The following is an 18107-nucleotide window of genomic DNA, read 5'->3' as shown; positions in this document are numbered from 1 at the left end:
AGCCTAGTTCCACGATTTTCCACCATGCCTATTGCCTGACCCAAATGGCACTCTGATTTTCAAGTTTAAATGTACCAACAAACAGAAAAAAAAAAAAAAAATCATACTTTAATGCTGTCAGGATTTGTCACCCTCAAACAAATACATGAGCAGAGCTGTTAGTCAAGGTGTTAATGAACTTTTTTAAAGGATTAATGGAAAATCCTATGTTCTTTTTAATACACTTTTAAAATTTTCACAGTCCTTCAAAAAAGCAGGGAAATAAAACAAGCTGCTTCTGCTTGTTACTTTGTGCAGTGAGAGAGGTTTCTAGCCCTTTGGACCAGCTCTTGTTTTTTTTTCCTCACTTCCCACCCAGTACAGGGGAAATGGGATGTTGCTTGTGTAGCACAGATGGGGACTCGGCATATGGGTCACGCCAGCGAGAATTAAGAGAGGGAGTGAAGCGTGAAGACATGTTGCCCCTGACACCTCGGTGAGAGCTGCTGTTTGGGATGGTTTCTTTCTCTGCCCTGATGGATTGGCAGCAGTGCATGTTACAAAGCTTTTCTCTGATTTTCCTTGCCTAGAAGAGAAGGGTTTTCCCACTTCAACAGCCCCAGTGCCTTTTTGCAATCTCATGTGCCTGCCCAAAACCACCATTTCAGTAGCTCAGTGTTTTATTTTTATACGGTCTGTAAGTATCTTAAATAGCCAACGTTCAGAATGTGCCATTTGTCTTTGTAATAGTGCTTTCCTTTTTAATCATGTTCCTTCTTTGCTGTTTTTCTGCCAGCCCTTGGCAATGTTTCATTTTAGCTCAAAGTGAAAGAACATCCTCTTTAAATATTCTGTAATCCTCAGCTATTGTTTGATCAGTTTTAATTTAATTTCTGCAATGAAAATATAATGGGAGGATGAACTCCAGAATGTGCAATTTGAGAAAAGTTGCTGTCAACATTACCAAACCTGCAACCAACTCTTGAGACAGCAATGGAGATCGAAGCCTTGCAGCTCTTTAGAGCATGGTCTGCAGCTCTCCTATTTATCTGCTCAAGTGTGAGTCACATTTTTCAAGAATTGTCCAAAGTGATCTTTTAAGTTTTGAGTAGATGCCTTTTGGGATGTTTATATGAAATGCATTGGGTGTGCCTCTCTGATAGGCTTGATTTTAACAGCAGTGTTCTTTGTCATCAAGCCTCTTTAGAAGCAGGCTTTGAAGACTTCATCAAAAAAGTTAGCACTTGTTCAGTGTGCTTTCAGTGCAGATATAACTCAGAAATCTGTGATTATCAAGACTCCTCTGCTATTTTTTTTCCCTCTTCTTTAGCCTTGTGTAGGAAAGAAAGAAATTAAAAAAAAAGTCTCCTTCTCCCCCAGACTGCAGATATTCTACCTTGTCTGGCTCCTCTGATATTCAGTAGCATTGTCGTGACTGCTCTGTCTCTGATCTACATGCCCTCCACCCAGCTTCAGCCTGTCTGTTGCTCTGTCGGGATTCAAATGCAATTTCTCACTCTTCACAGGAATTATTTTTAGAACTTTAAAAATACTCCATCCGTAACACGGTGTTCCTACGCGAGCTGCCTGCCTCAGGAGGATGACTTGGAGGAGGAAAGAGAGGCTACAACCTCCCCAGCAAAGCTGATACAATGCTGCCTTTGTGGCTGGCCCCTATTCATGCATGGCTGCAGCATAAAAGAGCAACCCCAAACTAGTCCCGCTCTTGCTTGGGTCTGGTCCAAGACCTGCTTGGAGGTGAGAAGGGGGTGCCTCAGGGAAGGATTCTTTACAAATAACCTGTACTCTGCCTCCATCTTATGAGCAGTTAAAAGCTCTTGCTGGAAGATAGAGAAGTTAATGTTTGGAGCTGATGATGCTTGTTACTTAAGCCTGATAGTAGCTTCAGAGTAGGAGTGCCTCCATGAATAGTGGCAGGGCATGTTCTTTTCTCATCTTTCTTTATTTTCTTTGGTCTTTAAATAGCTTCAGACAAAGAAGTAAAGTTTAAGTCAGATGCTCAAGAAAGGTGTCTTTTCTTGTGAACCCACCAGTGGTCAATATGCCTTCCTAGGAAAGCATCCCTGCTGGCCTAAAAGCCATACCACACTTGGCAATCCTGCTGCCTCCAATCTGAATAACAGTGGAATGTATCTTAGTGACCACTGGGTAGACCTAGAAGCATCCCACCATTCCTCTTGGCTGGTCACAGCAACAACAAGCCAAGTTTAAGGACTTACTTGTATGGTTTCCTCTTCCCTTAAGGTACTGAGTTTCTTTGTTAAGCAGACAGTTGCTTTGATTCCACAAATAGAAATTAATCATCTTTCTGTACAAAAGGCAGATACAAGAATAGCACTGATCCATTTGAGTGGCATCTTTTGGGTCTTGCGTGATTTTTTTTTTTTTTTAATATGTGTGTGTGTACATATATGCACAAATAGAGGTCTTGCAGGATACTGTTGTTCTGAGCAAGATCATTGATTCTGATATGTTAAGAGGTTGGAGTGAAAGAGAATGGAAATCAGCTTTCTAAAACAGAGGCCAGAAGAGATATGTGCCATTGGTGAGGTAGGAGTGATCAAAAACTACTGTGAAAAAAGGGTAGGTTACAGAAAAATGTTTGCAATCTCTGGGAAGAAGCACTGGTACTACACAAGCTGTTGCAGTGTGGATCCAGTTGCCATTGCTTTTGAGGGTGAGGTATCCACACGTCTTTTGACAGCAGAATTCCCCAGTTCAGAGGGGCTGACAGTTAGGTCTTAGAATCCTCCCTGTAATGCCATGATAATTCAGGGGATATGAGCCAAAATGGGCTCTGTGTGCAACCAACCTGCACTGACACTTTAATTCTGATTAATTTAGAGAAGGACCTGCAAGTAAAATTTAGTGTGAAACGAGATTACTTTCATGAGTTATGCTTGACTCCAGCCAAAGAGTGCATGTGATATAGATGCTTATCAGCCTTTAAGAAATGTCACAACACTGGAGGAATATAGGCTCATAATATACAGTTAAAGATTGTGGCCCCAGTTGCACTCCCTTGTCTAGGAAGGCTACATAAGTATCCACTTAACTTTAAGCTTACACGTATAGTCTTTTCACTTCAGAGAGATTTAATCATGTGCTGGAATAATTTCCTGTACTAATATTCTCCAGATGCTCAAAGGAGCAGAATCAAAATCTAAGACAAGCAGTTCTTTGCTGTGTGTTGTTCATCAGTGTGGGTTGATTCCTGATAAATATTTTAACCTAAGTTAATTAATACTGTTTCAGAGGTAAATTTGTTGTCTGTACATGAGTGTGCAAAGTCTTCAAACCCACCCCATACTTACAAACTCAGAAAGAAGTGTTGTCTCATCTACTCACCTGATCAATTTGTGAGCTGTCAACCAGCAGCTATGAAAACATCTCCAGTTGCTCCATTGGCCAAGCATTGGTGAAGGGTGTTTGCATCTTAAAATTCAAAGAACACACAGAAATTCTATTTGCCACCAGTATGGTTTGTACGGGGTAAGACTGATGTTAACAATGATCAAAGGGGAGTTTAGGTAGGTGCCTGGAATCCACCTCTGTTCCAGCCTGACTGAAAGCTCCATCATCTGTGCATCACCTAGAATCACTAATGCACAGCAATTAGAGTTAAGGAAGGGAAGCTGCTGATATCTTAGACATGCTGACAGCCCTTCTGTTTATTTTTTTTTTAGGGTAATGGATGGTGCAACCTGTTTTTTTCATTGGAGCTGTGGAGCAGTGTTTGTGTTTTCATGAACTGCCTTTTTTTTTCTTTTTTTTTTTAATGAGTTTAGTTCTTTTAAATCATGAGCTCACGTGCCCTCAAAATTTGTTACAGGTTTCCTCAAGTTATTTTGTATTGGGTTTCCTCTTCCTAGGTTCACAAAAATGGATTTTTCCACCCTGATTTAGAAATAGGAATTGTTCATCTACAACTACTGTCACACATCTCCTTCCTGACAAAGCTGTTGTGAGTCTGCTGGCTCCTTCATTTTCCTGCTTGCTGTTTGTTCTTTGTTTTGGTGGCTTATTTTGGATGGATGGCACTTCCTTGCTTGTGTGCTTACTACTGGGGTGGCACCCACAACTGGGAGTCAATGGGACAGCCTTTCCTGACATCACCCAGCAGCTGAGGTTCACTTGTGGAGGTCTTCTGGGAGAAGAGCATTTGGGGGTTGCACAAAGAATAGCTTCTTAAATACACCTTTTACATCTTACTTGTTTCACAATAGCATTTAAGAAGCCCTTCCCCACCCATTATCTATTGTCCAACTGGATGCACAATTCTGACAGGCTGCACAAATCGCTCACATCAACAGTTAAAGCTGTGCCACTTAACCTTGTGCTTCATCACCAGGAAAAACATAATTGTATTGGACATCTCCAGATGTTCTCATTTTTAAAAAATGGCATGTCTGTATTGCTTTTACAACTCACAGTTGACACTGCTGTGGTCTTTCCAGATACTGGAGTAGCTTGAAGCAAACTTCTCTGCCATGGGTTCTCATGACTTTTTCTGCAGAGCCAAAAAAGCTTTGTTATAGGACCCCAAGAGTACTTTCAGGCTCCATGGCTGCTACAATAGGTGTGAGTGCATGTGGGTAGAGCCACAGCTGTCATTATTGTCTAAGCTGCCAACAGAGAAGAACTTGATTATGAATTCTGGAATCTTGTCAGCTCTGTGGGTGTTACCCTGAAAACTCCAGAGACTATCACAGCATCGGTCTCATCAAAGCCATGGTCCCAAAACACATAGCCTAAATCCTCCAGGATGTATTGTAGGATTAAACGCCGCTGTGCAGCAGGTGTTGAACACCTTAGTCTGCCTGTTTCTTCCAACCACCCATCTCTGAGGTTCTCTCTACTGTTGTAAAGGTCATATGCAATATAGCGAGCAGTTATTTCATCATAAGAGAAAGATACTTATCACCAGCTGTGGCATCTGGTTTCTGGTTTCTCTGTCTATCTTTTGGTTTGTGGAAAGCACATTCCACCACCATTTTCAGCTGCTGGGGCTGTTTTTTATGGAACTCCAAGGCTTTGCTAACAGAAAGCCTGGATTGTCAGAACGCGAGAATTTTGGTTATGGGTTGTTGCAATCAGATGGGCCAGCAAGAAAATATTCCAGACTCTGAAGAGTCATTCCTGTACATTATTGGCTATAATGGGTAACACATTTATAAGATACATATGAATGTAAATATTAAAAAGCCCTGAGGAGCTTATATGATTTAATTGTCAGGTGACTACAGTAAATGAAATGTGAGGGGAAAATGTATAATCTTTTGTTGAGAAGACTAATTGGGCTTGAAATGAATGTTTTACTAATAGTTTTCATGTTTTAAATATATCCTCTGATCATTCTGTGTAAGAGCATATCAGTAACAGCATAAGGCTAGAATTAGTAGGAAATTTAAAACCAAAATATTTGGGAGTGCAGATGCTTAGATTATACCCATTAAGCAACTTGGTCTAATTAATCTTAGATGTACTATTCTTAGTGTTGTGTGTTTCTATCACTTCACCATCTCAAAGCAAGAGTAGTAGGTTAATCTAAACTGTATATTAAATATAGCTGCATTTTGGTGAACTTCCCTGTAAATACAGAGATTTCTTTATTGCTACCTTGGAAGTTACTGGAAATAATCCTAATTTAATCACAGTGTGCATCACAGTCTTGAGAGTCAGGGAAACAATCATATGCAAAGGTGAGTAACTATTTGTTCTTGGAAAATTCTTCTGTGTTTGCTTCATGATCCATCTCATCAACTACTTTATATGGATGGGGACGTATATGTGTGTCTGTAGAAAGCAAAAGCACCTAAGCAGCAATCTTTAACTAGGTACTGAAGTTGTAAATTACTACATTTAAATATTACAAAGATAGATTCCACCCACATAGAAAAGTCACAGTTAACTCTGATTATTGTCCACTTACTGTGTTCAAGAAGGCAGTTGTGTTTCTTGGCTTGAAAAAGGCTACTTTATACATTAGGTAGAGTTGAAGAGAGAGACTTTTGATTAAAAAAAGAAAACAAAAATCGGTGTGAACCCTTTTAGATTTACCTTCTTGACAAAAGGTTCATATGAGGATGGAGAAAGAATTTCTTGCAATTCTGGTCTGTAACTTGAGAAAAGTTGATTACTGCAGCATACACAATGTCTCTCCCCAGCCATGTAAGTGAACATACATGTAAACTGAGTATTTATGCTGGTGAAACAAAACATTGTATATATCCATGCTTTGAAATTAATAAATTGTAGAAAGCACTGGGATCGGGGTTCAAACTCTAGGTTATATGCAACTAGAGGTTGCATATAATCAAGTAACACAATTACAGAACACTTGTGTGATTGTTTATATACATAATGTATTCTGGTTTATGAGTAATCCTAAAATTGTTCCCTGTATCTCACACTACTCAGGTGTACATTTTTTTAATTTTTTTTTTTTAATTTTTGATTATTTTTTTTTAGAATTTAAGATCCTCATAATTATTTTTGGGTGCTTATGGGATCTATTATAGTTAAATTCCAAAAGTTTTTAAATGAAAAATTTATCAGAGGAAGCTGAATAAATAAAGAAGTAGGCCCAGAGCTGTAGCTTCAGAAGTTGTTTCTGGTGTTTTTACAAAAAAACCCACAGTTTAAAAAGCCACAGGGTAAACCAACTCAATGCTGAGCTTCTCCAGAAAGTGAAAACCTGTCTGTCAACCATGAATTACAGCAATCTTAAAACATATACTACAAACATTTCTAGTTTACCTTAGGGATCAGATTAAGCCAGACTACAAATATTTGCAGTCCATTACACATGTTTGGGGAGAGTTCTGACTTGTTTTTCTAAATAGCTTCAGTTAATTGGCAGTCAATTAACTTGAGATTAAAAAAAAAAAAATCACCAAGGAGTGAACAGGCACAGTTCTACAGGAAAATTACTTTAACATGAAGACACGTGCAAATAAAATCTCAAAGACATTATTTGCAGAAAAGGAAAACTTTGGAAAAACTTCCCTTGGATAGCAATTTGTGTTTGTTACCTTGTAAGTGCCCTAGCATCACATCAGGATATGTGTTTTACGAATGTAAGGCCTGTGCTCCTGGAGGGGTCTGGCTGTGGGGCTGCAGAGAAGAGGTGCTGGGAGCACTGGTCTGTGCTGGGAGCACTGGTCTGTGCTGGCCCCACGTGTGTGCTGGTACTTCCTGGGCAGTCAGACACTTGGCCTTGAGCAAAACTGTGTCAGAGCTCAGCAGAATTTACCCCCAGCAGGAAATCTGGCATTATTTGGCCCTTAGAAACAGGAAGCCTAAGGATGATTTTCTTCCAAGTCACTTCTCTGAAGCTCATTTTACCCTTGGCTGGTGCAGCACAGGAGACAAGCCACATCTAGAAGCAGTGTCCACTCAGCTTCTCCCTTTCCCATCTTTCTCATAATTTTGGAAGAGAAGTTAATGTACACAACAGTTTGGTTTGGAAGTATTTTTTTCAAACTAATAATCCAGTTCTTTCCCATATAGCTAACTGCTTTGAGAGGTTTGTCTAACCATGTAAACAGTTTGGGTTTAAAAAAAGTTACCATTTTTTCTTTTACATTGTGATTGCAAAATGAAGTTCATGGCAATAATATATAATATGGATACAATTAAAATCTTTTTGTCGCCTTTGTGTGAGTTCAGCTACACCACTAAAAGAATGGGTTATGTACTTAAGCATTCAAAAAAAAAGGGATAACTTGTATTGATTTAATTGTATTTTTCAGTAGAGAGATCTTGCAAGTTGAACCCAGCACAAGGAATATGCATAGATGACACTGCACTTGACCTTGAAATTTCAAGACATACTCTTATGTTATAAGAAATTAAGCTAGAGAAAAAGGTCTAAATGTCAGCAAGAAAAGGGACTTTAACAAATGAAACCATACATAAAATTTGTTGCTGTGTTATTTCATGGTTGGGACATTACTCTTTCTTCCTGCCTTGCTGTCAGCTGGCCTGATGTACTTTTGTTCTGATTAATTGTGGTACCCTTTTGGATCAGACAGGCATTGCTGGTGGAGGCTTGCTAGGATGTGTGGCAAAGAAAATTTGTAGTTGCTGTCTGAACTTATAGGAGCAGAGATTGTATGGCATAAGATGGAGAAAAACTAATCTCACCAGGGCTGCTGCCATCTGATTTGGAAAAAAATATTTTTTAGCCTGACAGGGCATATGGTTGTCCTGGTTTCCTATTGCAATGCTCTAAGGACTGGATGGGAAATACCTGCAAGGAGTGATGGGAAATGTAGGAAATGTTTTGAATTGCCTTCAATATCCAGAACATAAGTGGAAGTCTTGAAAGTTTAAGGTTTGGGGGGAATTTTTTTTTTAAATGTATATTTTTTAAAATTCAGAGCTGATTCACACTGTCAGTAAACACCCTTTAACATCTTCTGGTTGCTTCCCCCATCTCTGGTTTTCATTAATTTTTTGTTTTCTCATTTTGCTTGATTTAAGGTCCATGGCTAAGCTGTTTCCAGCATTCATGGGCACAAGTCTGTCAGAAATCCAAGAGGCTTTCTTATTCTACTTTACTTAAGTCCTTAAGTCCTCAGCAGTTAAGTAACCTCGTGGTAGGTAGTGTGGGAACATTGATCACTGTAGACTTTGTTCTTTTGTCTCGGTGGAAGAACTGTGTTGTGGTCCTAAACCACTCCCAAAAACCTGACCATTAGGTAAGAACTCAGACCAGGCTAGCAGCGTGTACATATGATTTACAGGGGAAATCCTTGTCCTTATTCCTTATTGGTATTTTAACTATCACCTTACAGCCCCCGTTTGTCCTGTAGACCCCATAAACTTTGTGGGTAGTCTTGCATGGTTTACCAGCTTTTGCCACTCTTCCAAGTGCTCTGATGGGACTTAAAAGTCTTTGATTTTATTACAGGAATGCATGCTTATAGCAAGTGGCAGAGGGACATTTGGAGAGTGGGTTGCAATTTGACATCTCTACCACTAACTAAGCTGCTAGATCATTATCACTTGTGTTCTGCAATGATTATTACTTTCTGTAGCTCTGTCTTTGGGTTTAGTCAAGAAGAATTAAAGGGGATCTGGGCTGCATGCTCCCGGCTGTGAAGAAGCATCCTACACAAAGCAAATTATCTCTTAGACAAAGGAATAGCTCACGGCACCCTTTGTTTTACAGCCTGGCTGAAGCATCCTGAATTGGCCACAAAAATATTTTTATTTGTGTTTCTAATATAATTTTAAAAAATGAACAATGGCTAATTTCTCCAGTGCCTTGGGGATTCTTATATAAACATGTTAATTTTGAAAAGTGAATAATATGAAGCAAGACTTCAGCCCATTTGTTGAATGGGACCATACACTCAGTAAAATATCACTGCCTGTTTCCCTCCTTAGGTTTCAAACTGTACATGTCAGGCATGATAGACCCCTTCTTTCTTCAGCCTCCAGGGAGCTGTACAGTCCAGCCCAGTACAGTCAAGTCCGTGGAAAGAGTTCAACTTAAACTGGAGGGAAAAGAACTTTTTGCTGTTTCTGTCAGCTTTTCCTGAGCATGGTTATGGTGTGTGTCTCTTTGCCAGTTTAAGGGCACTGTTGATAACTCTGGCACTTTTTTGATAAAATAAATCAGCTCACTTTATTCAGTTAAAAACATTCTGTTTTGTTCCTAATGACACAAGTACATAAATCTGTATATGAATGGGTAGCTATTAATTGGTACAGTTCTGCCCATTTGGGGAAAAAAAAATCACAGAATTAACTAGGTTGGAAAGACCTTGGAGATAATAGAGTCCAACCTATGACCTAACACCACCTTGTCAACCAGACCATGGCTGACTAAGTGCCACATCCAGTCTTTTCTTAAACACCTCCAGAGTCAATAACACCACCATCTCCCTGGGGAGCCCATCAGGTAAAGGCTTTCTGTATTCTTGCAGGACTGGATCACAGACAATGTTAAGTTGGGCCAAACCTTAGAAATAAATTATTGTGCTTAATATAATGATGGAAAAAGTGTAAATATCCATGTGGAGAAATGTGATGAATTAAAATGAGTCACATAAAAGCAAATATTTAACAAAAAGAGTGGGAGGTGTCACTGTGTTCAAAATCATCTCTAAGTCATCATACACAATGCAAATTTGCAGGAAATATTTGTCATATTGTCCTGAAAAACATTTGGGCTGTTTATAAATTTAAGTGGGAAATCACAGGCTTTGTACCTGGTAAATTAGGTGGTAAATCTTTGCAAATTCATGTGTAGGAATAGATTTTTCTGCATTTTTTTGTACTAGAACTAGAGAAGCTAGAACAGGATGATTGATCTGCCAGTCACCTAGGACTTAGCAATCATTAGGGAAGGTGGAGGTTGAGCAGTTCTAGGAGAAAACAGATAGTGGCTTAAAGTAACTTGTGCAGCACCAAAGACACTGATTGCAGTGGGCCAAATGTGCAAAACAAAGCTGTAAGACAGCATCCATCTCTGTGGCAGGGAACAAAATAGCTTCTGTGGAAAAATGAGTGTTTAGAAGATATGTTTAATATCTTGAGGAGAGTATTTTAAGGTGAGGAGTGCGATCAATGAAGAATGAGGAGGTAATGTGAGCATAGCAAAAGGCAAGTAAGATGTCTATGAAGAAAATCTATTTTTATGTATAAATGAGGTAAAATGTGGAATTAGAAAGGCTACAAGTTCACAGAAATCACATTTGGAAAGAGGCATAAATGGGAGCATATGCTATGTGAGCAGTGGAGGAAGAGAAGGGTAGGTTTTAGACATACAGGAATGATCAGTAAAAATAAGACATAGGTAAGGATATATGAAGGAACTGAAACTGCAGTGTCTAAGGAGATTGAAAACTGCTTTCCTGGGAAAGGATGAGGAGGTGAAAAGGAGGTGTCTGCATCCCTCTGGAGCAGAAGCACCTGGTCTGACTGTGTGGGGGAGGCTGTGCACGTGCTCTCCAAGCTGTGCCTTCTCTTGAGAGATGCAAAAACTGTTTCTTCAGACTCTTGGGTCAGCTCTTCCTGCACTTTATGGAAGGGAATGGGAGACAAGAGAAAGAAAAGCAAAATGTTTTCTCCCTTTATATAACAAATACTCACTGTTGGATTATGCATGACAGAACATAGGTAATAGAAGTGTCTGAAATACCTTCAAATTAATTAGATTAAACAGAGAAGAAATGTAAAACACTTGCCATGTGCATTTCAGAAGAAGTTAAAACACTGTTTTCTTGGTTAGACCATTCTGGTTTTTCTGTATTGTGCTGAGAACAGACTGCTGTGCCCTTTAGGGGAAGGGAGAACTGCAGCAAAGCCAGCCATGGTTCAGGGCAGCATACTGCTCTTGACTTCTTGTGCAGTTGCATGAGGGTAAATGTGCTGGATTTTTGATGCCAAGTATGTTGACATTGAAGCCCAGCACCCGTTAGGAAGTTTCTGCTTTGTAGTGACTTGAAGTTACAGAGCCTGAAAATACTTCCTTCAACAGAAAAGTAACTGAAGTCTTATTTAATTGTTTTTTTTTTTCAAACACCACCAGAAAAAGATTTCATTGCACTAGCTGAAATGCAATCAAATTAGAACTGGCAGAGTGTCCAGAAGATATTTATTCTCTAAGGATATTTGTCATTAGCACCAAGAGTAATTTGGATTCTCCATCGGATTATACAATGGGCTACTGAACATTAGTTTCAGCACTATAGTAGTAATAGAAAAATAACTGCTTAAACCAGAATTAGGTGGGAATGTAATGCTCCCTTCATGAAAAATTTAGTCATTAATTTTATGTTGATATCTTTTTAGCATTATTAAACTGTACACTGGAGACAGTGGTTCCATAAAACACATTTTTCCTATAGGAGCTGTATGACTTAGATGACTGCAGCCCAGTATGAATTAGAAAGAGTAATGAAAAACCTTAAGATGACTAATGCTATAATCAGGTGTGCAAAGAGCATTGGCAGGTGAACACCGACTAATAGAGTATTTGTGTTTGTGTGTGTGCGTGTACATTCATACCACATATTCATTTAGTTTTGTGCTGGGTTGCATGAAGCCTCTGAACTGTTAATTAGGAGATTTTCTAATGTAATATAATCTCTTTAAGCATATCATGGTGAAGTGGGGCCTACATGCAGACATGCATTTCTTCTTTACACAACATACTTAGCCTAAAGAAAAGACCTGTGTTGTATTTCACAGAGCAGAAGTGAAATTGTTCTACAATGTTTATAATTTTGATGTAACTTAATTTTTTTTTTCTTACTGTATAAGTCTTAGTTGGAAAGATGACTTCCAGTTCACTTTTGGCCCATGTGACTAAAACAAGCACATTTTAATAATATATGTCTGCATTGCCCTGAGTTCAGAAGAGCACTGACAGATGACATCTAGGATTTTTAAAGCTCTCAGCTGGATTTCACTGATGTCATCAGGTGTCAGGTTTTCTATTTGGTATATGATGGGTTTGGTTTTTTTTTTTTTTTTTATGTTGTCAGTCCTTGTCTTTCCTTTCTTTTAAGTGAAATGATTATGCAAAAGCCTTCTTCATGGCCAGCAGCCTAGAAGGCTTGTTCTTCAGGTGTGTGCACTTAATGATGACAGGAAAAAGAAGCAAGAGACATCTATAAGGATATTTAAAAAGAGAAGACCACAGTACAGCCAGTCCTTAGAGAAGTAACTCTAGGCTCTAAATGGATCAATCAGCAAATAAAATTACAGTGAGTGATGGAATTGTCAAAACTGTTCTTGCAGTACCTCAAAAGTTTGTTGAAGCTGTGGGCATTGCAGGCTGTAGCTTAGAAAATTAGTCTCTTTTTCAGAAGTGTTTTTGCAAAGTAGTATTACATTGCCCTGTGATCTGGCCACTGCAGATGTCTCATCTGAGAGGACTTTGTGTCTCTTCTGCATCACACTCATGCTTGGTCCAGGTCCCTCCACCACACCTACTCAACTGAGAGGAAACCTTTCTTCCCCAAAGAAAATCTTTTTCCCCTGCCCCAAGCAATGACATGAGGTGACAGAGTAACCTGGCCATGCCCACTCCTAGCTACTGCAAAAAATAACCCTGTTCTGCCCACAACCAGAGCAAAAATATAAGGACAAATATTAGAAGGTGATCCCAAGCCTGCATTTCGATATGGATTCATACATGATACTTTCCATGCCCTTGCTGGACTACAGAATGTGAAGAAACCAAAGTACAATAAACCAGAGACCTGCTGGAGGGACCAATCAAAGTCCATGCTGGTATTTCTTCTGGTTGATTGGTACTGGCTTTCTGGTCCTAATTGAGCTGTTAGAAGCTGGGCCAGGTTTGAAATAGCACAAAAGTGCTTGCAGCATTTCCTAGTGCTTGCTCTGTGGTTGAAATGGTGATTGAGAAAAAGGTGGGAGGCTATTCTGTTTGGCCTGGGCTCCAAATAATTTCCATGCCTAAAATACATTACAACCTGTAACCAAAGGTTTATACAAAGCCAGTTGGCCTTTGTAGCTTTTTTGTTTTTTTTAATAATTGTGGCGAATGTGCTGATGCCAGCACTTGGATAAGGCACATTGGCTAAAATCATTGCAGTGCAGTAAAACTTGTGTAAGAGTTGGTTGCACTACAAAAGAACTGAATCATCTCAGATATTTAGGGCAGCACTGGTGTACTGCCATTGGAAATCTTGGATTGAATGAATTTTGAGCTCTGGAATGCAAGATGAGAGTGATTTGTATTTGGAATTGTAAATTTTACGGGAGGGCTCAAAGCAATGAGCCACTAAATGTGTCATTCTGGTTTTGGGTGGTAAAATTCATAAATTGAATGCTGGTGTTAGAGATACTGTTGAAATACAAGAAAAGCCTTATTGTTCTAATAATTACTCTCTCTCGCTCTGTATCATTTAAGAACATTTGCCTACTGGCTTTCCCAGTTTTCTTTGCCTTCTTTCTTCTACAGATTACAAAATGCTACATGCATTCCCGCAGGCTGCTTTATATTTTTTCTACAATTCCCTGTTCAGCAGCCAGGGCTGTTTATGGCCTGAATGTCAGATGGGTGTGCACACACAGTTTTACCTACAAGCAAAGAGCAAGAGAGAGTTTTCATGGAGTGACACTTGCATGCATATGCTTACTCTGTGGGAGAGTTTATATAAATCTCATTTACAGAATTATGTACCTGGCAGCAAGTGATAGATGGCAAGCCTGTGACAGCAATGCTTGGCATCAGCTATGCAAAATATGCTAATTCATAAAACAAACCAATATCACCCATGTAAAAGCTTTAAGAATCATAATTAAAAAATACCTTTTGCACAGTAGTTATTCCAGAGTGCAAATGTATATCCTGTTGTGACAGTTTGGAGGTTTTGGCCCCTTACGACAAGGAAGACACTGAGAGTGCCCAAAAAAAGAGCAACAAAGCTAGTGAGGGGTCTGGAGCACTGTTCTTAGAAGCAGCTGAGGGAGCTGATATTGTTTAGCCTGAAGAAAAGGACAACCTTATCACTCTGTACAGCCACCTGAAAGGAAATTCAACTTGCACCACGGAAGGTTTAGATTGGATATTAGGAAAGATTTCTTCGTGGAAAGAGTCATCGAGCATTGGAAAAGGCTGCCCAGGGAAGTGTACCTCCCTGAAGATATTTAAAAAATATGTAGGTATGGAGCTTAGGGACATGGTTTAGTGGTCGACTTGGCAATGCTGATTTAAAGTTGGACTTAATGATCTTAAAGGTCTTTTCCAACCTAATTAATTCTGTAGTTCTTTATAACACTAATGGAAGTTGTTGCACAGCCCAAGCCAGTGTGGGCTGAAAGTGACAACTTGGTGGTCCTGCAGCTGCACCTGCCGTGGCTGTTCTCACTGCTGGGCTGGATGGGCACATGTCCCAACAGCCAGCTTGGCTCCAGCACATGGTTGCTGGCTCCAGTGGGCTCAGGAGGGAAGGGGGAAGTTTGGGAAGCCCCATGGGAAGAAGCTTTGTGCAGGATCTGTGGGGAAATGCAGTGGTGAGGGCAATGCAGTTGCAGGAGTTGCTGATTACACCACACTGAAGAACTCTGGGCATCATAAGGAGGGGCTGCTAGACCCAGTCCCATTAGCAGCCAGGCTCGTTCACCCACCTGCAATACAGTCCTAGGTCTTGTGGCTGCCCAGGTCTAGGCTAACATGGATGGCTGTGTTACACTGTCCCTCAGCTTTTGGAAACCTCTTGGACCAGCCTTCTTTCTACTATGGCGACCTGCCCAGTGGCTGCCCAAGAGAGGGTAAACTTTAAAATTGACGCAGCAAAGAAAATCAAGACTTCACAGATGTTGAACAGAAAGAAAAAAGAACAAAAACAGAGCTGCAGATTACCATGGCCATAAAAGTATGTCTTAAAATCTCACTGTTGGGGCAAGAAACAGCTGATTCAAGTACTTATCATTACTGAATCTTTTTTTAACATAGCTCTAAGTTTGACAGATCTTGTGGTTAATTGATTTAGACCTAGAGGAAGACCTCAATTGAGACTTTGGTTGTTTCCTACTTCATACAGCTTAGCCTAGAGATGAAACCTACTTCTGTCAGAGTCCTTAATTTCATTTTCTCAGCACCCGCAAGACAGCAAAATGTGCTGTAGAAACAGAATTTGCAAGTGAACTCAGTTGGCAGAGCAAATATAAAAAAGCCTTGCAGGTGTGCAAACGCTCTCAGCTGATGCTGGACTGCTGCTGTATTTCTTGGCACTGAGGTAACGCACAGCAGTGTTTTCTGGCCTGTCCCTAAACCAAGAATTTAGTTTGTCTTGGGAGGGGCAAAGTAGAAGGCAGGATTTAACATATGGAAAGCTGTGCCCCCTTCAGCCAGGGCTCACCCACTCTTGCTGAAGGAGATGCCCTCAAAATACCATTGGCACCCTGTCACCAGAGCTGTAAACAGCTGTTTCCAGTGAGCTACATGACAGGTTATTAATTAGATGTTGCACATCCCATAGCAGGTGGTGAACATGCTCCATCACTGTCTGTGTCAGACATGGGACAAGATGATTCACAAGGCTTATTTTATCTTTCCTGAGTAGCTTCATGTAAAAGCCCAATGTGGCAGGTGGGAAGGAGAGTGTGGAAGGCATCTGGGATTGCTGTGTGGCATCTGTGAGAAGCTGCTGTATCTGGGTCAGACAGCGTCCTGTCAGGAAATCCGTAGAGGAGGAACAACTGATGTCCCTCCATGATCTATTTATCCCTTCTCAGAATCAAAGGAAAGTGAGGCTGAAAGAGATCATGTACTACAGAGGTTCCCTGCACCTCAGCTGCTTTGTGGAGCCACTAGCAGTTGCAGTAGCTCTTCCTTATCCCAGACCATATAGCTGCTTTGACATTGGAAGCAGGGGAAGAAGGGAGGGAGTGGGGAGTTAGGGTTGTGGAATGTGTCACAATCTGGAAACACCATCTTCTGCTGCCTCTTAAAAACCTTGAGTGAAGCAGATTTTCTAGCCTTCCTAGGAAATCTCTTCTGATGCCTCTCCTTCCTCATCACCAGAAGGTTTTGCTGTTGCAAGAACATGGAGATGTGCCCAGAGGCAAGAGGATGCCTGGCTGTGAGACCTGTGGAGGTGGTTCCTGGGAAGATGTCTAGGGGTTTGAGCAGGCAATAGGAGGTTGAAAAACTGAGATCAGCTGTGGGAACCTCTATGCAGTGTGGAATCTATTTGCAATTAGCTGGTTACATTGCTGGTACCGTTATGTGACCATTATGCTCCATCTGCCTCACCCTGCCTCCTTGTTGATCTGTCTGTACCTGGTTTCAACAGTGGCAGAGGGAGAGAGGCAGAAATCTGATCTGTCTGGGACTTCAGGCTGGTGGTGAGTGCAGGTGACTGCCGCCTCAGTCCATGCACTGTCAGCCTTGCATACGCAACCCACGGCTAAATCATGCTGTAGTCTCTGTACCCCGGTTTGTCACCTGCAAAGCAAAGGTAGCCCTGTCCTGAGTGCTGGGAGTTTTGCTAGACTATGTCAAACTTCCAAGTCAGAGGTAATCAGTAGCCTCCTAAAAGGTAGAGTGTGGCAGCCAGAGGAAAGGCAATGGCTCTTCGCCGGCTAAAAACAACCAGTGCAGTGGCATCTAGTGCACAGTGGGCAGAATTACAGATGTCCAGCAGCCCCCCAGCTGAGCTGGGTGTCACTGAGGGAGGACTGTAGGCTGCCTTTTGAGGAATCTCTGGAGCTGGGAGTGTATCTGTTCCTCTCCTTCTCTGTTCTCCTGAGTGGAGCAGGGGGCCTCAAGTTTTAGGGCAGCTCAGAGCACAGCAAGCTGCTGATGTCTTTTGCTTATGAGCACTCAGTCATTCAAATGCAAGATTCTGGTGTAGGGTTAAAAAAAAAAAAAGGATCATCTAGTTCAGGCATGTGCAGAGAAGAGTGGGTATTGTCAGTGTTCCTGGTGGCAGGAGCTGCTGATGAGCCAAAGAAGTTGTAGGTGTTTTAACAGACAGGGGATTAATGTCCAGGCATGCAGAATCTCAGTCACAGCAGCAGCATGTGCTGTCCCTTCTTGAACTGAAATGCACTGTGTGCCGAATAGGCATGTCACAGAGTCTGGCATGAGTCTGGCCACAAAAGCCAGTGCAATGCCACATTCTACTCTTTTTTTCACATACCAAAACAAAATCAGCATGTAAAATGGCAATGAGCAGTCCTGGGTCAGCATTCTTGAGCAAGGAGACACCAAAAAGGACAGTGATGCAAATAAGAAATGTGATGAGTCACTGTTAGGTACAAGTGAAAGTCTATTTCCAGTTTTATTTTGGTTCTTGCATTGTGAAGTAATCCTGGTGGGTGTCACAATGTGTTTATTTGTGTAGGGACCTTGTGTGCTCATTTTGAGCAGCAAAAATGTACGTACATACATGTGCACACATGTGCTGTGTTGTGTGTATGCTGTATTGAATTTTCATAGCAAAGTACAGGTCATATCTTATTAATACCAAGAACTGTTTTGTTGTTGGGAGGTTTTTCATATATAAAATGTATGTGAATGTTCTAAATAAGCATAGAAATGTGAAAGAAAAAGTTTACCATAGAATAAATACATTTTTATCAATGGAAGACTTAATTTTGCTCTTACTGAA

The 18107-nt window shown here is 40.6% G+C and overlaps 1 protein-coding gene across 1 annotated transcript in view; it reads left to right on the top strand.

Annotated features, from left to right (window-relative positions):
• The first annotated feature begins 368 nt into the window (after positions 1-368).
• Positions 369-18107, top strand: part of SLC35F1 (solute carrier family 35 member F1) — a 149485-nt gene continuing 131746 nt past the window's right edge. The window contains exon 1 of the mRNA XM_053973294.1: positions 369-475. Coding sequence (XP_053829269.1) covers positions 369-475 — 107 coding nt within the window. The remainder of the gene's footprint in view (positions 476-18107) is intronic.

Source organism: Vidua macroura, chromosome 3, assembly GCF_024509145.1.
Source record: "Vidua macroura isolate BioBank_ID:100142 chromosome 3, ASM2450914v1, whole genome shotgun sequence".
NCBI lineage: Eukaryota > Metazoa > Chordata > Aves > Passeriformes > Viduidae > Vidua > Vidua macroura.
This window is presented reverse-complemented; position numbering and strand designations above follow the sequence as displayed.